At 37.2% G+C, this 25,067-nt stretch overlaps 1 protein-coding gene across 10 annotated transcripts in view; it reads right to left on the bottom strand.

Annotated features, from left to right (window-relative positions):
- The window catches only part of CPLANE1 (ciliogenesis and planar polarity effector complex subunit 1), a 103,213-nt gene that overhangs the window by 40,011 nt on the left and 38,135 nt on the right, over positions 1–25,067 (bottom strand). For 6 of the 10 annotated variants that reach the window (XR_009690580.1, XM_061129929.1, XM_061129928.1 and 3 more), the window contains 16 exons: positions 24,501–24,801; positions 22,009–22,918; positions 21,111–21,259; positions 20,322–20,485; positions 19,725–19,816; positions 18,442–18,524; positions 17,281–17,358; positions 15,265–15,457; positions 11,346–11,639; positions 10,391–11,161; positions 8,792–8,958; positions 7,560–7,692; positions 6,488–6,542; positions 2,431–2,535; positions 1,296–1,361; positions 220–329 (listed from right to left, as the gene is read on the bottom strand). Coding sequence is in view for 9 of the 10 variants with exons in the window: in XM_061129929.1 (XP_060985912.1) it covers positions 220–329; positions 1,296–1,361; positions 2,431–2,535; positions 6,488–6,542; positions 7,560–7,692; positions 8,792–8,958; positions 10,391–11,161; positions 11,346–11,639; positions 15,265–15,457; positions 17,281–17,358; positions 18,442–18,524; positions 19,725–19,816; positions 20,322–20,485; positions 21,111–21,259; positions 22,009–22,918; positions 24,501–24,801 (3,671 nt within the window). In the remaining variant the exon portion in view is untranslated. The remainder of the gene's footprint in view (positions 1–219; positions 330–1,295; positions 1,362–2,430; positions 2,536–6,487; positions 6,543–7,559; positions 7,693–8,791; positions 8,959–10,390; positions 11,162–11,345; positions 11,640–15,264; positions 15,458–17,280; positions 17,359–18,441; positions 18,525–19,724; positions 19,817–20,321; positions 20,486–21,110; positions 21,260–22,008; positions 22,919–24,500; positions 24,802–25,067) is intronic. The other 4 variants (XM_061129930.1, XM_061129932.1, XM_061129933.1 and 1 more) reach the window with 4 other exon arrangements.

Genomic DNA, 25,067 nt, shown 5'->3' with positions numbered 1-25,067 from the left:
TGAGCCTAACTTAGGGAAAACCGCACGAATCATGCATTATAGTCTTAGTTTACAATATCTGGAGGCATAACATTTAAATCTTAAACTAAATTTTGACCTTTCCAACAAATCTACGTAGGTGAGACTTTTTGGCCTCATTTCATCTATACAACTGAATAATGCAGATGACCATGATAAATTTTAGCACAAAGCTATTATTAAAACTTTCAAATTTAGTACCGTATCAGATGCTGAAGGTGACAGAGGTTTCTCTGATATTTCAGTGGGAAGTCTGAGATTTAGACATATATCTGGAGCCAAAAGTTGAGGAACATTCAAAGATTCATGTTCTAAAAATCAAGATAGTAAAAAAAATTCCTGTAAATAGTTCTACATCATTAACTTTGTAAGAACAAGTTAGCAACAAACAACATTAAAAGTATTTGTTGAAAATCTAAGTTTCTTTGTATGAATACATTAAAGAAAATTCTATTCTACTCTAATGGCAAGATTGTATTTAATCTAGAGTAATTCATAATTGAATACAGACTGACTACAGTTTTTCTCATATGAATGATTCATAACAATAATGAAATATCTAAGTCATACCAAGAAAATGCTGTAATTTCCTTTTTCCATGTCAGATATATTAAGTCATTTTTGTTTAACATTTCAATAAAACCAGATTTTAGGAAATTAATCATAGCAAATTTTTTTACTTTCAACACTGCTTCTTCTTGTTTGTTCATTTGGTTAAACAGCTTTATTGAGACATAATTCACCTCCTTTAAAAATGTATAACATATATATGAGTGTATATATATATGTATGTATGTATAAAAATGTATAACTCAAATGTATAACTCAGTGGTTCTTAGTATATATAGAGATTGTAGCTAAATCATACCACTTAAAAAGTTTAATATCTTAATTTTATAGAAGTCATTAGCTTCTTATTCAAAACAATAAAGAAGCCTATCACAACAGGTCAGCAGTCTAACTGTGCTTTTTGTCCTATAACTCTAATCTTATTTCCTAGCACCATATTTTTAATAGAACATTACTTTCAAATTTCACAAGCAAAATCTAACTCACTGCAGTACTGAGTACCGAAAACTTGGTGCCAAGGCTTGAATTTAAACCACATGACAAGCATAAAACTAAAAAAATGAAAAATCATTTTATCTCTATTAAATCAATTTTTGGTTTAACTGCTTTTTTATGGGGGGTGGTAACTCCTGTTTTAGCCATCATACAGACATAACCTTTAATTAGTCATGCTGTTCTCAGGAAGAAAAAAAAAAAAGAAATCACACCTGATATGGAAGAAATGACTTGTTGATTTTTATGACATTCAGAAACAACTTCTTGAGAAGCAGCTTCTTGATATCAATGAAATTTGTGACAAAAAGAGAAAACAGAAAAGGGACTTTACAACCACAGAAAAAATTCAATATACAAGCATAAATTTTTTTATATATTGTGCATAAAAAGTGGCAGAAAACTAGACTGACAGCTTAAGAATTTAATTTCTTAATTAATAAAATAATTTTAATTTTATTACTATTTATATTCTGGGCCTGATCACCTGGATGAATAACAAACTTCCAGCAAATAGCTGCTGACTTTAGAAGACAACAGAGCAGCAAAGTACCTCTAGGCTTTCTCAAAGATACATTTAAGAATGCTCCTCCAATGCACACTGAACCTTTGTATCAAAAAACATCTTATTAAAAAACAGTCTTATACATGCTCAACCTCATTCAGAAATAAATAAAAATTAAAATAACAGATGTTTTTTATTTTAATCAACTGGATTGGTAAAGGGTAAAAGAGTTATTAGCTAAGTCATAGTGATGACCAAAAGAGAGAAAAAAGGTTCTATGCAAGAAATTACTCATGGAAGCATCATTTGTAGGAGAAAAATACTGGAGGCCAGCTAATACATTCATTCAATACATTAATGAAGAAGCTTATCAGGCAAAATTCCAAACATGAGTTCCTCCAACATTTATTCTATTTCTGGTCACAGTTACACATATTCTTCCCACACTAAACCCAGCCTAGTCCTCCTCTTCAAACTCAACTTCAGTAGCCACAACTTCAGGCCTCTCAATCTTAGGCATGAAATTCTAGTAAAGTCAATTATGGCATAGAGAACCCAAACTAAAAATACTATTTCTACTGATTTATGATATAGTTCATGGCATTTTTAAACAAGTATCTATTATATTTTAATAAAGTTATCATAAATTCAGTTTAAAATTTGTAAACTATATACCAGGGTTAGGAACAAGAACCTGGGATGAGAAACTAATGTCACATAATTTTAAATTCCCCTTAAACTATTGTTTTGAAAAAAAGTAGGCATATATTAAAGGTTAAAAATATATGAATTTAAAAATATATATATATATGAATTTTCAAAATTAAAGTAAAATAGCATTTTACCTGGGTCTGTATTTGTACTTGCATCCTGACATTCTTTAGCTTTCTTTTTTACAGAGGCCATGAAATGCAATCCAGCGGAAGTATTAACATCATCTTGGAGCTTTTCTTAAATATAACAACAAAACATTGGAAGCAAGCATTGAGAAGCCAATATATCACCAGGAGCCAAGAAATAGAGTACCTACTTCAAGGGAGGTGAGGTACACGGTGTCAAGATGTTATCAAAATGGACTTTCTGAGTGAAGTGGTATCTAAGTTGACCCTCACAGACAGTTCAATGGAATCAATATCAAAATTGTTGAAGACTCTGTATGCCCGGGCTAGAAACTTACTCTTCTGGCTGATGAAGATCCAGTAGAAGTTGTTAGGTAGGGAAATGATATGGTGAGACCAGTGTTCTAGAAAAACCACCCCAGCCGGTGTGTGAAAAATAAATTCGAGTGGGTAAAATTAAAGAAAGGCTATCAGACAGATGAGGCTGCTGCAGCAGTTCAAATACACATCCAATAATGGTGAGGAATAAAAGGGAGAGGAAAAATTTCAGAATTATAAAGAAAGTAAAACATTAGGAAAAAAGTAAGAAAGAAAGAACGGGCTACTGACTGGATGAGAGGGAGAGGGGAAAGCAGAATTCAGAATAGCGTGTGTCTTGGGGTTAAGTTGGCAGTGACACAATTGGAGACAGAACACAGGAGGAGAAGCCAGTTGGCGGGGGAGGGATAACAGATTCAGACTTGAGGTCATTTCTACCCTGGACAAAAAGATCAACAGGAAGTAGAGTCAAAGTCCGAACACTATTATGGGAGTTTGGGTTTAGACATGGAATTTTCTGGGAGATCACCCAGGGAGTCTAAGTAGAATGAGAGTATCAATGATGGCACATGGTAGTATAATGAAAAAATATATATTTGGTCTTTGTTCTTGGCTCCAGGCACGGAATTCCTTAAGCCCTTGGAAGTTCCTGAATGATAGGAGCATATTTTGTTATTCATGATGAGCCCCTTTTGATCGTATCTGCCTTTGGGCTAATGAGCTGACCCCTGCAGGCCCCTAGACAGTTTCAGGAAGGGGGCTGCTCACCAGAGAAACCATCAGCCCTGCTCCACACCCACCTCCAGGGAAGGGAGAGCAACTGGAGTCTGATCTTTCCATATACTGAGAGTTCAGGAAAAACCCTGAGACAACAAGTCTGAGGGGACTTCTAGGTTGATGAGTAAGTGGATGTGTAGGAAGGATGGTGTACCCCAAAAGGAGTGGGACCTCTGTGTCCTCAAACCCCCACACCTTGCCCTAGGCATCTCTCCCATTTGGCTCTTCCTGAGTTGTAGCCTTTATAATGAAACTGTAATCACAGCTAAAGCGCTTTTCCAAGTTCTGGAGTTGTTCTAGAGAATTAGTAGACCTGTGGGGGAGTGGCCACAGGAATCCCTGAATTTACATTCGACCAGACAAAAATGCAGGTTTTGGGGGAACCTTGTTTGCAGCTGACATCTAAAGAAAATAGGGAGTCTTTGGGGACTGATCCCTTGACCTGTGGGGTCAACCCATAGGTTGATGAACCCATAGATTATTAGTAGTCTCAGAATGGAATTGAATTATAGGACTTGCAGCTGGTGTCAGAGAATTCTTGCTGTGTGGCATAACACAATACATATTCACTGGAGTACTACAGTGAAAGCGAAAGTCGCTCAGTTGTGTCCAACTCCTTGCGACCCCATGGACTTATTCCATGGAATTCTCCAGGCCAGAATACTGGAGTGGGCAGCCTTTCCCTTCTCCAGGGTATCTTCGCAACCCAGGGACTAAAACCAGGTCCCCCACATTGCAGGCAGATTCTTTACCAGCTGAGCCACAAGGGGAGCCCAAGAATAGTGGAGTGGGTAACCTATCCTTTCTCCAGCGGATCTTCCAGACAGGAATCGAACCGGGGTCTCCTGCATTGCAGGCGGATTCTTTACAAATTGAGCTATGAGGGAAGCACTACAAGGTCATTTTAAATGACACTGTGGAAGAATATCTAGTGATATGGGAAGACAAATACCCTAATGCTGTTGTTGTTTGGTCACTAAGTCTTGTCTGACTTTTGTGACCCCGTGTACTACAGCCCACCAGGCTCCTCTGTCCATGGGATTTCCCAGGCAAGAATACTGGAGTGGACAGCCATTTCCTTCTCCAGGGGATCTTTGTGACCCAGGGATCAAATCTGCGTCACCTGCATCGGCAGGCGGATTCTTTACCACTGAGCCACCAGGGAAGCTCAAATACCTTAATACTATTTTGTAAAAACAAGTAAGTTATAAATAAGCAGAGGAGGTATTATTTATATATAGATATACAGATAGATAGGGCTTCCCTGGTGGCTCAGTGGTAAAGAATCTGTCTGCAGTGCAGGAAACCTGGATTCGATCCCTGGATCAGGAAGATCCCCTGGAGGAGGAAAGGGCAATCCACTCCAGTATTCTTGCTTGGGAAATGCCATGGACAGGGGAGCCTGGTGGGCTAGGTCCATGGAGTCGCAAAAAAGTCAGACACGGCTTAAGAGACTAACACTTTCTTTCATACGGATAGATATAGATATACATTTATAGATACATATGAGTACAGATATTTCGAAAATAAACCCAAAAGAATACTCCCTATTTGCATTTTCTAAATTTTCTCCAGTTAATACATAGTATTACCTTTGTAAAGAGAAAGAATGTTATTAAGAATGAGAGAGAACAGGGTTTTAAGATAAGAGAACGGGGAGCAAGAACACCAGACGGATTGGGAAGCTGAGAGGTGGAAGCCACGGGTAAGGAGACGACAGCTCGGCACACGGAGGCCTGAGGCTGGGCCGAGGCACGGAGGAATGGAGGGAGCACCAGGTCAAGGGTCAAGTGAAGGAACGGGGCAACAGACGTGAGATGACTCCAAGGGAAAAATCTTGACCAATCAAATGAATGGTCATATCATTAATAGGAAAATGCCAGTTTAAAATCTGACTTCTTTGTTTTTTGCATGGCTTGCAGGATCTCAGTTCCTGACCAGGGACTGAACTTGGGCCATGGCAATGAAAGCTCGGAATCCTAACCATGAGGTCACCAGGTAACTCTTGCGGATATGCTGAATTTAAGGAGAAAGTAGAAAAGAAAGATGAGACAGGGTAGGTGTGTATCTGAGTGTCACCAAAATAATTTAAAAGCTGAAGTCGTGACAGTGAATGAGCCTAGAGGCACAAGAGTTTGTGTGTACATGTGTGAAAAACACTGGGGAGAAAGCCTTGGGGAAACACATACATTCAAAGGCAAGAAATGAATCCATCAACTCAAGAAGGAAAAGAATTTACAATGTATAAACAAGTCCTCTTCTCTGAACTAATTCCTTTAATGTATATGTATTTTCTATGATTAATTTGACTCCAGGCATTTTCTCCCATAGTTTCCTTTTGGGCCTCATATATCAATATCTTCTTTGAGATTCTAACTAATTGCATTGCTTTACTATAGGGGCTGATAAACTCTTTCTGTAAAGGGCCAGATAATAAATCTTTAGGCTTTGTGAACCATATGGTCCTTTTTGCAACAAATGAACCCTGCTGCAATGTGAAAACTGTCATAGACAATATATAAATAAATGGGCATCAATTAAACTTGATTTACAAAAACAAGTGTGGGCAGCCCACAGTATTTTTGCCTAGAGAACTCCATGGACAGAGGAGCCTGGCGAGCTACAGTTCATGGGGTCTCAAAGAGTTGGACACGACTGAGCAACACACACACACACACACACACACACACACATACCTGAAACTAACACAACACTGTAAATCAACTGTAGTCCAATATAAAATAAAAGTTAGAAAAAACCAGGTGTGGTCCAGGTCTGGCCTTTGGGTACAGTCTGTCAACCACTGCGCTAATGGATAACACAGCAAAACACACACACACACACGGACAGACATACACACCATCCTGTCAAAGACAACATGAAAATAACTTCATCTCATAAACATATTTTTAGAAAGCAGATTTTTAACTCTGAATGGAGACATGACATTAATCATGTATATACATACCAAAAGAAATGTCAAAGTCTTCTAAAGGCTGGGAACCATGATGTTCTTGTTGCTCCTAAATGAATCCCAAATGATCAATTTATGACTAACTCAAAGACATATAATATTTTGAAAAAATATTCAATAGCTATGAGGAATGTTGATTTGGGGGGGGCGGTTTAGTTTCAAATCTTATAACTCTAGAAATATTTTTTTTTAAAATTAAAAAAAATTTACTTATTCTATCAAATTATTTATTCTATCAAAGTAATTCCACAGGTGTTCATGAAATTCACAGATCAAGCAACAAAAAAGAGCATTACCAATTTAATGCAGGTACTAAATTACCATATGCAATTTTCTCCTGCAGACTAGCTTTAACTCTCAAATAGTATCAAAACTATTCAAGGACTCGACACTTAGAAGTGCCTCCAGACACGTTCTTGAGGACTTACTGAAAGAGGGTGCTAAGATTCAAATAAACAAAACTATTTGTTTTATTTAATCTCTTGTTGCATAGGTAAACAGTCCCCAAATTTAGAAGGAATGTTTGCAAAGATCTGATATAAAATAGAGGCTGTATTAAAAACCTATGTCGGGGAAACCCTAGAGGCCTCTAAAAGAGGTGGGTGAAGCTATCACAGGAGAAACCCACAATATGCATTAAGATGTCACAGAAAAAAATCAGAGTGATTTAAAAATATAAAATTACACAAGCAGATGCTCTTAACTACAGTTTTTGATTTACCAACAAGTTGCTTTTCATGTTCATAACTTCATGTCTATCCTGTATGGAGGGATGCAGTCAGGACTTTTGTACTTAATGATATTAACACATTATTGACCAGGGGATTCTTGCAGAAACTAGTGCCTGTGGCCAGCGATTTGTTATGTAAGTAAACATTCAAACGTCTCTGGTCAATAATGTTTGGGGGACAAAAAAAGTGTTAATACGCCTCTGGTCAATAAGTTGTTAAGATCCTCCTAGCCACAATCAGAAGCTTCTAGCAATCACACGACTAAACAAACTACAGACATTCTGAACTCTGTGTACACGCAGACCAGGGAAGAATGCATTGTAGTTTTTCTGTACCTTGGGTTTCACGACTACTTCTGGATCATTATCATTAATGATGATATCCTCTGGTTGGAAAGTCACACTTGGTTTTCTCCTAAGTTTCTCTGATCTTTCTTCTTGCAGTTCTTTTTCAGCTCGTCGTCTTTGTCTGTTAAAAATCACAGTGTAAAGCATATTTTTACTATTTTAGGAACATCAGTTTTTCATCTGTATCATGCTATATAGGAAGACAGTTATGAAAATTATGTCAATAGATTATTTTCAGTGGCATTTAATTAAATTAGCAAGATATTCTGCTAGAATAAATACAAGCAAAAGTCAGGGACACAAGAAAGTTATTTCTAGTTCCTCTACTACTGAACTGACTTTTCTGTTAGTCATGGGAAACTCAGGTTAGAGTTACACATGTCAGGTAACTTTCAAATTCTCTTTTCTGCAGATCTGAAGCTGGCCCTGGAAACCCTATTAGATACCACCATTGACCTATTTATAAAGAAGTCAGGCAAACTCAGGCTCCAAGGAGGAAACCCCAGGGAGGAGGAAGGAGGGCCCAAAAAGCTACAGGGAAAACTTACTTTGAAGAGGGTTTACTTAGAAAAGATGGAAGCAAAGAACCATTTCTGGAAAGAGAGCCCTGGTAGTAGATTTTAGGGCCTGATAAACATGAAATTTAAAAAAATGTTTTCTAGACTAAGTAAAAATCCACCATGAACACATGTCTTGAACATCCATTATGAGTGAAACACTATATATGCTCTTCATGAAAAGTCACAGCCTTGCTTTTCACATGCACATTTCTTAGTGCCCTGAAACAATTCACACCACTGTGGCTCTGTATGAGTCTGGAAGATACGGTAAGATGATGAATAACAATAAACGTTATGTCAGTGTATTGAACAGTAGATAGAATATTTCATGATACCAAATATTTACTGCAAAAGATGACTGCTCATCCTGTTAAAGAAAAAGGTAAAAGAAACCTCCAGCCTACTGAATGCCAGGAAAGAATTCCTTAATAGCATTTAAAAAATACTAGTATTTGTCTCTCACATTATAGGAATTTTTCTCATCACAAGATGTATTCAAATGCATGACACTTGACAAGGAAATTGAATATGCAATTGTGTATAGGCTGAGAGGTTGAACCAGATACTTTCCATATATTTAACTGTATTATTGTCACTAATAATAAACTTGTATTTATGTTTGCAGGTATATGCTCAAATAAAATTTCACTTAAAACTTGCCTTTTTTTACTGTCCTTCCCTTGTCTCAATTCAGATGATTCTATTTTGACCTTTAGAAGCTGGAGATGTCCAGGATCACCTTGTTCAAAGAAATTATGTGTCAAGTTCTGTTGCCTTTGTTTAAATGCAATGAGGTTTTCAAGTGGAATAAGTTGTGGTTTTTGGGACTAAAGAAAAGAAACAATAGGACAGTCATTTAAAATTACAAACATGTCAATTAGACAACATGTTAATAAAAACTGAGAAAAACGTTTGTTTAAACTAAGATGTGCAAGTGACAGAACATATCAAAGTTAACAAGTACGATGAGTATCCAGATCTTAAAGTATAAATTATTTTAGAAATCATTTCTGAAACTTTCTACTGAGCATTTCAGAAATTTTGCTAGAAGTCCTCATTTTCTTTATTTCTTTTTCATATTAAGACTCTTCCTTCTTACAATTACAAATGAAGTTAAAATAATGCCTGCTGCTGCTGCTGCTAAGTCACTTCAGTTGTGTCCTAGCTTGGATTTAAAATTCTCTGGAACTGGGAGGATGCACAGGGATGGAGATTATGGATGGAACAAATAAGCAATACATTGGTAACAACTGATGTTGGGTGATGGTATAACTTGGGGTTTTATTATGCTATTCTAATTTTAAAAGAAAGTCTTTAAAACCTTCCAAAAAACATATACTTCTCCACTCCTTCAATTCTTTCCTTTTGTTCATAATATGTTCAGAAGAAAAGGAGGCATGATAAGTACTTTTTCTACGGAATGACTACTTCTTTTCCCGATACCATTTTAGAATCTTAGAAGGGTACCAGAGAATGAATTACTCAACTCAATCACTGACTTAACAGAAGTAGAACCTGAACAGTCTGAATCTCATTAATCAAAGGTTACAACTTTAAACAGGACTTGGTGGGTTTATAAAGAATTTAAACTTTGTGTTTTAAGTATTTAAAAAAGAAATATATTTTTAATAAGTAAAACTACTTACAGATCTGGGTCTATTTAACAATTTTAACCTGTAATAGATTTGAAGGAAATCATATTACAATTGCTAGGAACCTCAAACAATGCCCTCTCACTCTAGACAGAAACATACACACACTCCCCTACACGTATAAACAAGAATACTGGTCATTTTACTTATTTCTTCTCTGAGCAGGATCTCAGACATATCTATGAAAGAGTCTAGAAAACTCTGGTACTGATGTATAAGAAAGACCTAAAACCTATGTGCTTAATTGCTTCAGTAGTGTCCAACTCTGTGATCTCATGGACTGTAGCCCACCAGGCTCCTCCAGCCAAGAATACTGGAGTGGGTTGCCACTTCCTTCTCCAGGGGATCTTTCCGACCCAGGGATCAAACCCATGTGTCTTATGTCTCCTGCACTGGCAGGCAGGTTCTTTACTGCTAGTGCCACCTGGGAAGCCCTAAAACCTTTAAGATACCCAATTATTATTTTAAATCAAACCTGTATGTTATTTCCAATAACAGAAGCATTATTTTTTGAAAAATAAATGTGTTAGAGCCTTTCATTGAGTGTACATTTATGCTATGAAAAATGCAGGAATGTGCTTTTGCAACACTCTGCAAAAATCATTACCATATTTTCCGGGCCTAGACATGAATGAAGCAGTGATAATCTTGGGCATTTTCTTTCTTCTGCCATGGTTCTAATAGGTATTGATGGAACTGTAACTGATGTTCTTGAGGTAGAAGAAAACATGTAAGGAGGTTTAAGTTGCAGGTGCAATAAAGGAAGTCCAGAGGAATTCTGAGAAGATATCTCAAAGGATCCTGGTTTAACATCAAAAATATTTTCTGGTTTTATAAATGTTGTAGAGTCCTGTTGAGGTGTCAAGTTTTCTTGTCCAACACACTGATCCAAGTTCACATGCTTTGGGATTTTTTTAATTATTGTTTCTGCCCATTTTTTCGGCTCAGCTGCTTTTTTTATGGCTTCAGTATTATACTGGCTCAGATTCAAATGGGATATTGAAGTAGTGTCCATTGCTACCTTTGGCAAAGGAGACTGTGAGAAATCAGATAATCCCCAAGCCTCTCTAGGCTGTGGCAGAGGACTGAAGGGAACTTGAGGAACTCTCTCTGTGTGGAAGGAAACGGGCTTAAATTCAGGCTTGGGCTGAAACTGAAGCAAAGGGAAACCATCACTACGTCTGGAAGTATTTGCAGTGGGGATAAGTCTAGGTGTCTGTGGAATGGCAGAAGATGCAGACAAAAGGTGGAGGTGAGTGTTTCCACCGGGGACTGGAGACAAAGAGGTGGTTGGTAAGCTGTGAGAGCCTGGAGTTAGTCCTCTATTCTGGGGCTGACCTTCTGATTGACAAAAAGGAGCACTCCCATGTGGAACATGCTGGAAGAGAAAGAAAAAACTATGATGTAATTTTAAAATATGTTACAAACTCCTTATTTTGTAAATAATGTTCAATATGTGTTACAGTTTGTAGAGTATAGTAACTACTAAATAACTCATTTACACAAACAAACAACCACTGAAACTACAAGGAAAACTTCAGTGGTAGTTTAAAACGCATTACCTCTAAGTTTCCATTACTGTTTTCATTGGATTGCACGATTTCTTTATGGCAGTGTGGGCTGTTCTTGCCAGGCTCTCTGGCATACTCTCCCATGGGTTGTGGTTTAATGAAAAATCTCTCCTTCAGATTTCTACTGGTGTCTCCAACATCATTACTCCCTCTCGTGGGGTTTGATCCTTGGCTTCCCACCACATGCACAGACTGGGACTGCTGTAGGAGCTGATGAATATCTGGGAGGTTAGCAAAGGATGATCCTACTATTTGCATTAGGCTCATGAAGTTGATCTGTTGCAGCTAGAATAAAATAAAAATTAAAGAAACATCTTAAAATCTAATGAAAAGACCCAAAGAAGCAACAATTATCTGAGTATTCCAAAACAATCATACTTCTATCTTAGTATTTGTCAGACCCGTAAGTGCTGAGTATGAAGTATAGCTGGGAGAGATCTTAAAAAAAAAAAAAAAGGGAAAGAAGAATAGCTTCCTGTCTTCAAGGAGGAGTTAACTACAACTATGAACTCATAATGCGACTTGAGATCATCTGGGAAGCAGTTTACATAAATATCCCAGGGATCATAAAGGAGTGAGCTGATGGAGCGGGTGACCATAACTAGATTGCCTAAATTTTTAAAATTTTATTTATTTTGTGGGTGAGGATAATTAAAGAAGAATTCCTAAATGGGTGTGTGAACAGGTTTTCACGAAAGAAAAAAGTAGAGATCAGGAAACAGGTGAAGAGTGAGGAATTCCTGTGAAAGGGCTATTTGAGTGAAAGGCAAAGGTATGCACAGTGGTTCACAAACCTTGCACAACAGAATCACTTGAGGAGCAGTTAAAAGATCCCCATGGCCAGGTCACACCCCATGCCAATAAAATCAGAGCATCCGGGCATGTGAGCCAGGATGAGTAGTTGTTAGGATGATGAGGAGACTTCAATGTGCAGAAAAGCTTTCGGATCACTAGTACATACTGGCTTGGATGGATTAGAAAATTTACAGCTAATGAGAAGGGAGGCTAGCGTAGTGGTTCCCCAGCTGCAGCACGCGTCAGAGTCACCTGAGGACTTGTACACTGTGATGAGCACCATCTCCAGAGTCTGATTCCAATCGGTCTGGGATGGGGGCCTGACAACCTGTGTGTCAAATATCCAAGTGATGCTGATGCTAAGGGTTCAGAGACCACAGTCTGAGGACCACTAAACGGGAAAGTATGGTGGGAAAAGAGGGAAGATAAAAGCTGTCCTTTATTAAAAAAGCCAAGAAGGAAACCCTGCAGGCTTCTTTTTTTTTTTAATTTAGGTTCCCCACACTTATAGACATGGGGCAGTTGGGGGAGGAAAGAGAGGGTGGGACGGATGAGTGAGTAACACAGAAATATATACATTACCATATGTAAACTAGATGGCCAATGGGAATTTGCTTTATGACTAAGGAACTCAAACCCAGGCTCTGTAACAACCTAGAGGGGTGGGATGGGGTGGGAGGTTCAAGAGGGAGGAGACAGAAGTACATCCATGGCTGATTCATGTTGATGTATGACAGAAACCAATACAATATTGTAAAGCAATTATCCTTCAACTAAAAACAAATTTAATAAAAAATGGAGGTTCCTTTCAATTACAAAAGAAATACATGCTTATTACATAAAAAAGAAGCATCAGAAAGAAAATAAAAAATGATACATAATCCTATTCCCAAAGATAACTAGTATTAACATTTTTAGCATGTTTCCTTTTACTCTTTGTATTTTAACACATGATTGACATCACAGAGTATATAAATTTGTACCTGAAATTCACTGAAGGTTTTTAGAACATAAAAGTAACAGTATTAGAACAATATCTGGAGAAGAAGATCTCAGAAATGCATATTTAAGACAATAGAAGTGTGAAGTTCTAAGAATCTAAGGTTGGTGATAGTTATAGAAATAGCAAATATGGAGAAGGAAGTGGCAACCCACTCCAGTATTCTTCCCTGGAAAAAGGCACGGACAGAGAAGCCTGGCGGGCTGCAGTCCATGGGGTTACATGACTGAGCACTCACACATGGGAAGGCTGAAGGGAGACGGGTTGGTAGCAATAAACTGGTAAAACCAAAAAAAAAAAAAAGAAAAGAAATAGACACACAATGTGGGCGAAAGAATCAAGACAACACTGAATGTGCACAGTGAGAGAGGGAAAGATGACTCCAAGACAGCGACTCTTAACCTTCTGTGTGTACCAGAATTATCTTGAGAACCGTTAAATATACAGGGCAGCGACCAGCAAAGACTCTAGGTAATCCAGAAAACAAGTTTGACAAATGCCTCTAAAACTTTAAGCAGGGGACTTCCTGGCAGTCCAGTGGTTGGGGCTCTGTGCTTCCACTGCAGGGGGGCATGGGTTCAAACTCTGGTCAGGGATCTAAGATTCCACATGCAGTTTGGCCAATAAATAAAAAATAAATAATATGTGAAAATCATAAACAAAAAATTAAACTTTAAGCAGGTAAAATAGGTGATGCTACAAAAGAGAAAAGGGAAATAAGAGACTCAGAAGAATAAGAATAAAATCAGTTTCAAGAAGTTCCACGGTGACCCAGAAATCCCACTGCTGGGCATACACACCAAGGAAACCAGAATTGAAAGAGACACATGCACCCCAATGTTCATCGCAGCACTGTTTATAATAGCCAGGACATGGAAGCAACCTAGATGTCCATCGGCAGACGAATGGGTAAGAAAGCTATGGTACATATACACAATGGAATATTACTCAGCCATTAAAAAGAATATACTTGAATCAGTTCTAACGAGGTGGATGAAACTGGAGCCTATTATACAGAGTGAAGTAAGTCAGAAAGAAAAACACCAATACAATATATTAATGCATATATATGGAATTTAGAAAGATGGTAACAAAAACCCTATATGCGAGATAGCAAAAGAGACACAGATGTATAGAACAGTCTTTTGGACTCTATGGGAGAAGGTGAGGGTGGGATGATATGAGAGAATAGCATTGAAACATGTATATTGTCATATGTGAAAGAGATCGCCAGTCCAGGTTCAATGCATGAGACAGGGTGCTCAGGGCTGGTGCACTGGGATGACCCTGAGGGATGGGATGGGGAGGGAGGTGGGAGAGGGGTTTGAATGAGGAACACATGTACATCCATGGCTGATTCATGTCAATGGATGGCAAAAACCACTACAATATTGTAAAGTAATTAGCCTCCAATTAAAATAAATAAATTTTAAAAATTAAAAAAAAAAGAAGTTCCATGGGATGATGGAGCATGCTGAAAAAGTCTTTGTATCAGGGCCCATAAATTTAAAGAGAAAATTAGTGCCCAGAATTACTGGTATAGAAATGGTACACTGCATCACATACAAAGATGTAAAAGTGAATGTAAAATACATGAAGAAAAGAACAGATGTGAGGGGAATCAATGTATAAGGAATACAACAGAAAAGGGAAAGGGAAATAATTTTTTAATTGTTGGCAGACAGAGAAAAGGATAACCAGGTGAGAAAAAGATGACAGAAGGCAAAGCGAACAACACGTTAAATGCAGGTGACAATTTCAAACTAAGCCAACATTTGGTTTGAGGATGAGAAATATGATGTGACAGGTTGTGTTAGAAAATAAACTTCAGATACCTTAGAGCAGGGGTTGGCTGATCTGCTCAGCCACCTCACTGTTGTCAGCAGCTCTGGATTCCCAAGAGCTCAGAAAAAAGAAGTTATCAGGAGAAGTAGGGAACTCAGTTGAGACCGTAGACCCTAGAATTAGAACTTCTGAATAACAAAGGAAGAGTGCCCAAAGCAGAGAAACCCTGCAATTTAATTTTAACTTTTCAGACTCTGGAAGTTTGTTCATATTTTAAAACCTGATGCATATACCACATACCATTACTTGGTTAAACGGAGATGTGCTTACCTGGACTAATTTAAACATTTCATCTTGGAGCATTTGCCTAACAGAATCAGAAGACTGTGATAATTGGGCCCTGGGTTCACTTCTCTGGGTTGGCTGAGCTGCTGGTCCAGGTGTCTGTGAAGCCACTGTGACTCCATTTGATGCCAAAGGTGGAGCTGAGGAAGATTTCTCTTTACACGCAGAGATTGGAGTACTATGTAGAAGCATGTAAATAAAAAGCACACATTATTCAAGAAAAGAAACACATTAGGTGTTTATGAGCTGAGTATTTTGATCCTACTTTTTTATTCTATTTTAAAAGCTTTCTGGAAGTTTTCAGGAAATTTAAACCCTAAAGCCTATCTCACTGTATCCCTCAGCCCCCAGACACATTTGTCATTAGCAGAGCTGTTCTGCTGTGTCAGAAAATAAACTTCAGATACCTTTGAGCAGAGGTTGGCTGGTCTGCTCAGCCACCTCACTTCTGTGAGCAGCTCTAGATTCCCAAGAGCTCAGAAAATGAGCCATGGCCATGGCCCCCGCCCTATGGTGCTACAATGCCTGGGACAGCTTACACATTTATTTTACTTGCCTGGTCCCTGTAGGCACCTGAGTTTGAGACCTGTGCAATCATTCTGATGTAATTTGGCTTAGAAATATATTTCTTGGATCAAATTTAAAGATCCAGAGTGGATTTAAGAAAACTGTGGAAAGTATGGGTTAAGAAATATGTTTAACTCTGGGCTTCCCTGGTGGCTCAATGGTAAAGAATCCACTTGCCAATGCAGGAGACACAGGTTCAAACCCTGACCCAGGAAGATCCCACATGCCATGGAGCAACTATGCCCGTGTGCCACATCCATTGAGCCTGTGCTCGAGAGCCTGGGAACCACAAATACCAAGCGCGTGTGCCCAAGAGCCTGTGCTCCACAACAAGAGAAGTCAGCGCAACGAGAAGCCTGAGCATCACAACTAAAGACTAGTCCCCACTTGCTGCATCTAGAGAAAAGTTAGCACAGCCAAAAATAAATAAATGTATTTTTAAAAAGATGTTTAATTCTAACATGGGTAGAGCAAACTCCTGCTGTTCTTCAATAAACGTGAAACAATAGTATTGTGATTATTTCATTTCCAAACAAATCAGAGAGTTTACATTAATAACTAAATCCTAACAAAAAATGCTCATTTAGAAATAAAAATTAAAAGTCAAAGTAAGTTTTTGTTTTAAATAAAATGACTGTTTGAGAATGATTCCTTAAAACACAGGAGGTATTCAATGTTTTATAAGTAAATCAATTTAGGGAGCAGGTACTATCATGTCCAAATGAACTGATCACTGTCTCTAAAAAGAAAATAACATATTAAACTGTGTTTAGATTTATTTGGATTTACAGTCATTCCCTTTCAGCAATAATATGAACCTTTTTATTAAGCGTGTGCTCAATAACAGAATTCTATTTGGGAGATCCATGAAGAACAGACATTACAACTTACTTGCCTGTTTTAACACAACTTCATTGGCCTTTGTGTTTTAATAAGCAGCAAGGAGATAAATTCTAATTATGGAAAACTTTTCTAAAGCAAATTTATGCTGTATTCTCTGATTTCAACACCATTTATACACTTCAACCATTGGAAAAGAAATTCAAAAGACAGAACTGGATGACTATTCTCTGAAAGAATTAAAGACATTTCATATTTCATGAGAAATCTGCTAAAGGCTGAACATGAGCAAGAACTACCTCTTTCAATAACATACCCATGACCTCTCTTTTTTGGAAGAGACTTGTTCTAAAATAGTTCCTGCTTGTCTTTAAAACACAACTGTTACAGGAAAATCTTTCAATAAGAAACGTAAACTTGTCAGAAATGGATACCTATTTTGATCTTTCAATGCGTAACGTTGATTTCATTTTACTCTCTTAGTTTTTGGTCAAGATGTTTAGTAATTGTTTCAAAATGGTACAGCAGGCATCATTTTATTCTCTTTTCTATTTGTAATTATATCAGAATGGTACAGTATGCAAAAACGCTTACCTAGAAACTTCTGAATTTGTATCTACACAAAATGAATGAGGAATGATGTGTTCAAGATCTGTAGAGGCTTCGATCATACTATAATTAAAGATTAATAATCAATTAGGAAGATACTCTTCACATTATCTAACATACAGGTGATCTAAGGCTCAGCCATCTAAGAGTCTAAACATCCTCTAATCTTCTGTAATGCTTAGCTCATAATTACAATCTATTTACATTTGTCTCCATAGCAATAGTAAGAGATTCAAATAAAAGCAAAGAATATGTCTGGATGGCTTTAATACATGACTTGAACATTATTAAATGTTTGGCAACAGAAATAATATAATCTAAAATGAGTGGAAATGAAGTTAGCTGGGACCTCAAACTTCACCTGGGAAGAAGCAGACACTTTGCTCAGGACACTACAGAGCCCATTATCACATCTGGAACTGCAATGACTGGTTTTTTATTAACAGAAATATTTATATTACTTGTAAAGACACAGGACACTAAACATATTCTTTTATTAATTATTCACAGAAGGCCTGAACAAAATTTGTACATAAGAGAAAGAAAATTTAACTGAGTTGCCTCCCTTAGTCAAAGTAATTCTAAAAATTCAAAACGTCAAAAATTCTAACAATTAAGAAATCATGCCCAAACTGCAACATATGAAAACTATCTTCAGCTATTCTTGAAGCAATAATAAGCTAGCAAGCAGAGTATGTGTCCATCGAAGCTCCGTGGACAGTGTGCAATGATCATACCACAACAGTGAAAGACCATACACATATGTTATGACTCATATGATTCTTTACTTTCACCCAATAAAAATGAAACTAGTAGGGAAAGGGAGGGCCTTAATTAACAGGTGAATAAACTCTGGGTATTTTTGGTATATTTTAAGACTGATAGTGATAGCAGCACAAAAGGTATTTTAGACATCATTATTTACCTCACTCTATCAAAATTTAGAAGTATAACATTTACCATTATACTTCTGCTTTACTTTTTTTATACTTTTTCATTACCATTGCTATTAAACTGAAGCTACCATTTCACCAGGAATGCAGTATCACTGTAAAACATATACTGTCAATTATGAGGAAAAAGAATCCTCTTCATCAAGTGAGTCCCAGGTGAGCCCTGAAAGCCCCGCAGACTTTTCCCCCTTACCCTTTCTGTTCAGTTGATCCTTCCTCCTTACATGTCTCCAATGGTCCTTCCCTTAGACACTGAGCCTCTCCTGTGGAATGCTGCTAAAATTAATAGTACCCAAAAAAGAAAAGAGGTGAAACAAACAGGTATTGTTGTCTTTGGTATCCTGGGTTTCACATTAGCCACTCGCCTGAACAAAAACAGTCTGAAAGCAAGTGAGAAACCAAACACTGAAATGTACTCCCGGTCCTGCTCTGACTAGATCTTCATCCTGTGATGCCTCAAGCCCATCACCTTAAGCCACTGAGCATATTAAACTGCAAAGACAAATGATGCCACTAGAAATCATTTACAATGTATTTATGATGTATCTGTAAATTACACATGCATTACTACCTAAGTACAACAGAACTTTGAACAACTTGGATTTGCACTGAGCAGGTACACTGATACGCAGATTTTTTTTCCCCCAGTAAATACATTACTACACGATATGGGGGTTGGCTGAATCCACACCAGGCCCAGGAACCAATCTTCTGTGAACACTAAGGGACAACTGGATGTGCATTCTTGACTTCATGGAGGGGTTGAAGCCCCTAAGTGCCATGTTGTTTAAGGGCCAACCGTACACTATGAAAACAACTAGAAAATGAGAAAAAAAGAACAAAAGCTAATCCCTCTTAAAGGAACTGTTTCAATAATTAGAAATGTCTGTGTCTTACCTGGAAATCTAGTGTATAGAGTTTTGAGAAACAAATAATACATAAAAGTTCATGTATGTATGTGCAAAAACTGCACACTACTGATGAACTTATACATTTTGAGTAAGGAACACTTGCAGCACTCTTGGCTAAATTAATTTACTACAGCAATTTATGAAATTAACACTTCATTGCCTGAAAGTATTAGATCTTACTAGTAACAGAATATCTGTGAAAGAAAAACGTTGCATGGCTATACTTTACAATTCACAGTATACTTTTAAGAGACAATGGCCTTGGTTGGATATACTGAATAAAAACACTCTAGCGTTACCATAGTATGATTTAAATAACTTTATATTTACGAAGACTTCCCAGTGACTCAGTGGTAAAGAATCCGTCTGCCAACACAGGAGACCCGGGTTCAATCCCTAGGTTGGGAAGATCCCCTGGAAAAGGAAATGGCAACCCATTCCAGTATTCTTGCCTGGGAAATTCCATGGACGGTTGAGCCTGGTGGGCTGCAGTCCATAGTCACAAGAGTCAGACACAACTGAGCAACTAAAAAACGACAACAACAATCCATATTTACATACTTACCTCTTCTAAATGCTGTGGTAAGGTCTGCATCTGCATATAAACGGCGATATTGGGACTTTCCACAGGTTCTTTGGCAACCTCTTTGGCATCCTCTGTGGGGAAACAAGAGGGAAGAAAACACAGACCTTCTGAAAGTTAATCAATCTACTTTTCAGAAGGTTCAGGAATATTACAGGAAACATATGATGGCAGAAACATTTCCTATCCTCCTTACAAAAATATTTTTTAACACCTAGAGACAACCCCTCTTCACCAAGTGAGTCCAGATACACCTTGAAAGGGCTTATATCAGTGCATATAATTCTATATAAAGCTCTGAGAGCTGCTGTTTTACAGAAGTCTGCCAAGGAAAGGTTCACAGAATTGGTTCACAGAAATGAAGAGACTCATAATAATCAACACAGCAAGGCAAAAGACCCCAAATTCAGGTTACAAGTTAATATGCTTAACATTTCAAAAATATTAAATTCTCTTTAAACAACTGGATTTAGGCTATTTTATAAACATGACAATTTAGATATAAGACTAAGTTATCTCATAATCATTCACCCTATCAAATCAATAAGGTCAACAAAAAGATTAGCTAAATGAACTGACCTTCACACTCTGATGGGTATATATCCACTTCCTCCTGTGTAAATGCTTCTACTTCTAAAAGATCCTCATCGATATCTACAAATTCTTTTTCAGTATCTTCAGTGACAGATATAATCTCATCTTTGGTTCCTTTTATTTCAGGATTTTTTACCTCTGTTGATATTCTATTGACAAAAATGAAGCAGCTAAAATCATAACTCATACTTGGGAACAAAGAGTTTGCTTTCAATGGATTCAGTTAATTGAAAAAGAACAAACTAAGCTTTCATACTTATGAGGTCTTTGTTTTAACCACATATGGCGCATAGCAGAATATCAATAAAAGGTTAAAATGAAGAATAAAAAATGAATTTGAAAAGATTCAATGAATAACTGAATATCCCATTTTTATTTACTCAGATTAGAATAATTTCAGCTTATCTAAATTTCCCATTCCCATAAAGGAATCTTCCTGCTACCAAGCCTTTAGCTTTAGTATTCAAGGATATATTCCTCATAGTACTACATATTAAGTAAAAATGGATGAGATGGTTAGTTCAACTTTGACACAGGAAGTCAATGAACATAATAAAGTGATTTCTTGGGATGAATTTGCTCCTGTCTCAGAAGATATACACTAGACTAATATGGAAAGAAACAAAATTTGTGACGTATTATTAAAATATCTCAGAAAGCACTCCTTGCTGCTTCTCTATTTCAAAGAAACGGTTGTTTCCCTAACTTTCAAGAGTTCAATTCTCCTTCAAGACCAAACATCATCAAACAAGGTATGTATAATCAGCAACTTACTTCAGGATACTTTGACAGGATTCATTTTGATCATTTATTTCCTCAGTCCCACCTTGAGTGGGTACTCCAACAGAACAGCCAGCATCTGTTTTATAATCACTCTCTATACTGGGTCCATTCTGAGGCCCAGGGGAATTTTTCTCTAGCACCTAAAACAAACCATTTATAGTATTTAATATTCATTACTGAATCCCTTAGTTTTCATTATATTTTTAGATTATTAATACTTTCTACAGAACTTCTGATTAAGTCTCTTACTCATTTATCAAGTATTCATTGCATTTCTCATACTCAGTATCTGATTCTAAAGCAATGGCTAACTCATTATTCCACCTAGAAAAAACAAGCTTGACTACCTTGAGTGTTCAAAAGAAATCAGCCTTACAAACTTGAAAGGTATATCACCAATGTTCTCAGGCCACAGGACAACAGAAATAAAAATGTAAAGTTGCTTTCATTTCACTTTATTAAGACATTTAGTAATATAAATGTAAAAACCACTTGTAATTCCACTTAAAATTATCTCTCTCTTGTTTTATTTTGGCCATGCCGTACAGCTTGCAGAATCTCAGTTCCCTGAACAGGGACTGAAGTGGGGCCATGCCACGGACAGTGCCAAATTCTAACCACTAGTCTACCAGGAAACTCCCTCTTTTTCTTATTTATAAACACACATGAAACCTCAAAATCTCACAGCCTCTCTGAAAGTACTTTAACCCTAATAAATCATTTCTAAGAATTAAAGCAACTACTTTAAAAAATTAGGTGATACAGATTATAATTAGCATTGTCATCAATTCTGCTACTTATCTTTATTAGGTAGGGAAGTACAAATACAGTTTTAATCTAAAATAAGAATTTTAATTTGTATCTAATCATAAGCAATTCAAGCATTTACCTTAACGATGGCATTTTTTGCCTTGTATGTAGCAAAATAGGGTTGTTCCAAAAGCCACAATGCTGTAAGAACGGCGGCTGCGGAGGTCTTTACACGAATGACAGGACTGTACCCACAGGACGGCTCAGTGAGTCCAGAATCACAGAGCAGTCTTTTATCAGACCATCTTATCATCCATTCCAGTAGCCTTCTTGTATTGCCACATGTGTTATTTAGTGCTACAGGAAGATCTCCTTGAGGGTTAATATCATTGCATTGAATTGCTTTGAAAATACATCTTCTAGTTTCAGTGGATTTGGGAATGCAAACACTATGGTTTGACAATCTCTGTATTAAAGTTTTCTCCGCCTTGTCATCTTGTATTCTATAAACGGACTTCTGTTTTAAACCAAACAGCCCACTCTTCCCTTCATTTTTATTGACTTCATTCAAAGGGTTCTCGGAAAAACGCCTGATCCCTTGATTAGCTAGTACAGAAGCTGAAAGTGTCTGGTTTTCTGATTTTTCACACTCATATGACTCAGGAGCAACAACAAAGCAGGAGCCGGCCCTGAACACATTCTGGCTTTTGCTTTTGCCCTGACGTCGTTTTAATGTTGTATGTACATCAAAAAGTAAAGAATTAAGTTCATGTTCTCTAAGATATCCAGAAAAACTAGTTAGAAATGGAATGCCAGCATCCTTCGAACCAAGTAGGTCTCTTTCAAGAACATAACTCAAGAAGAGTTCAAGGAATTTAATATATTCGTCATCGTCACGTTCAAATTCCCAAACACCTATTATAGGAAGTGCATTTTGTAATAACTTTTCACAATCTTCTTTTCTTTTAGGGTTTTCCTTTTTATTACATATTTTCTTTTTACCTTTGGGCTTACCAGTCAATGCTAATTCCATGTGATTTTGGGCACTTCTGTAGCAAAAAAAAAAGTTTGAAAAGACAAAATTAAAGATCATTTAATCACTAAAACTGATTGACAATAAAAACTCTCTCCACTGTTTAAGTCATACCTATCGTTTTTTAATGCTCTGATTACCTGTCTTGCAAATGAGGGAACTGGACTAAATGGTCTCTAAGCACATGTTAGAACTGAACATTCAGAGTGCAAAAATTATAACAGTAATATCAAAAGAGAAATCTGATATTAAAAAAGACTAAAATGTGTTCACAGAAATTTCACTATAAAAAAATACTTTTTCTGGGCAAAAAAAAAAATGGTCCTCTAACAGGTCAGAATTTAGGAATATAAAATCAATAAAAATCACAAGCCACTAAGACACATATTAGTTTATGGTTTCCAGTTTCTCTCTTGAATCTGTCCCTTTCAGTTTCCCTGTGTAATGAGCAAGGAGCAGGACTGCCCTCAGGATTCTTTAGCACCCAAAAGTCACGTATTTTTTCTGAACACTTTCTGCTGCTATGAAACCTGTTGGGCAGGCACCTAACCATAATTACTTTTATTTTTTAATTTTTTTTCCATAAGTACTTTTAAATCTGTTTCTTTTCAACATGGTTCACAGGGGAGAACACAGATCCCTAGTTCCCTCAATAAAAGAAATAAAGGTTCCAGTTAGGCACCTGGGCTGAAGCCACCGTACCTCTTCCTATTAAGACTGCATAGCAAGCAGCCTCCAAGGTGTTCCTGTGCTAACACTGCAGTTGTCTGGTGGAGTAAGCACAGCATTCATGATAACTGCTAGCTACTGTCTAAGCACATGTTTGAAGTAGACAAAGTTGTCTGGTGGAGCAGGCACACCATTCACGACACTGCTAGCTATGGTCTCAGCAGATGTTTGAAGTAGACACCATTTCACCTAAACAATATACGACTGACTATATAGTTCTTCAGTCATGAGAAGGATAAATTGCATTGTACATACTGGAATTATAAAGGAAAAAAATCTGTTTAATTCAAAGTAAAAGAGGTTAAAATGATAAGCAAGAATTTCTCGACAATTTATAGACAAGCTTCAAAGATGAATGTGTAAAAAAAAAAAAAATGGATGTTCAAATTCCTGCCATGAAAACCCTAAGAACAACGGAGTGGGTTGCCATTTCCTTCTCCAGGGGATCTTCCCAACACAGGAACTGAACCCAGGTCTCCTGCATCACAGGCGGATCCTATACTGATTGAGCCCCCAGGGAAGGCCCTAAAAACAATATAGCTAACCAAATAATCCTTAACTATTTAGGTCTAAGATTACTAAAAGAACTAAAAGTCCTCCAGTAAATTCTAGAATTTCATCTACTCATTTTATTTTATACCTTCAGATGGCAAAATTATTTAGTATCTCAGTAATACTTTAAGTCGATTTTCAAATGCAAGGTCTCATTTTACACTTCTGACATTCCTGTGAGTACAGCACTTATCATTCATCGTTAATAATACAGTCAGTGAGGTTGCTGGGAGTAGAAGTCAGGTCAGCAGTTGCATGAAAATACTTTTTCCCCAAAGGAAGTGAATGTTTTCTACTTAAAGAGATCTCAATTGTACCTTCGATAGAAATGTGTCCTGCTTTTTTCTTCAGCTGACAAAGCTTCTGAGAGGGTATCAGCCGTATCTGCATCACTGTGAGCCAGAGAACTGCCCAGTTCTGTGAGTGTGCTCCTGCTCAGACTAGTTCCCAAGGAAAACCTGTCAAAACCTGCAACCTCGGCTGGCTGTTCTTCTTCAATTGGCTCCCATATATTCATTTCGAAAGAACCTATATTTCTCTGCACACGTTTTAGGGCTTTCACCCTCACTTTATGGATAGAATGCATGATAACAGACATCATCTCCTCTGTTTGGGGACCTAGAAAGAAAAGAACAAAAGTCCTTACAGTTCATTAAAATATTTCAACTCAAGACATAAGGGTATCCAACTCTGGTTCCCTGCTGGGAACATGAAATCTAACTGAGGGCTTAGTTTCACAGTCTTATAGATCATGGCTTCTTCAAAATTTGTTAGAAAGTTACGGTCCATAATTTTAAGGTAGAAGCTAGAAAAAGTCCATTAAATAAGAATAAGTGGGACTCCATAAAAAAGTATGCCCTGGAAAATGAAAATGTTAGAAGTAA

This window comes from Dama dama, chromosome 25, assembly GCF_033118175.1.
Source record: "Dama dama isolate Ldn47 chromosome 25, ASM3311817v1, whole genome shotgun sequence".
NCBI lineage: Eukaryota > Metazoa > Chordata > Mammalia > Artiodactyla > Cervidae > Dama > Dama dama.
The sequence above is the reverse complement of the archived record's forward strand: the minus strand, read 5'-3'. Positions and strand labels throughout refer to the sequence as shown.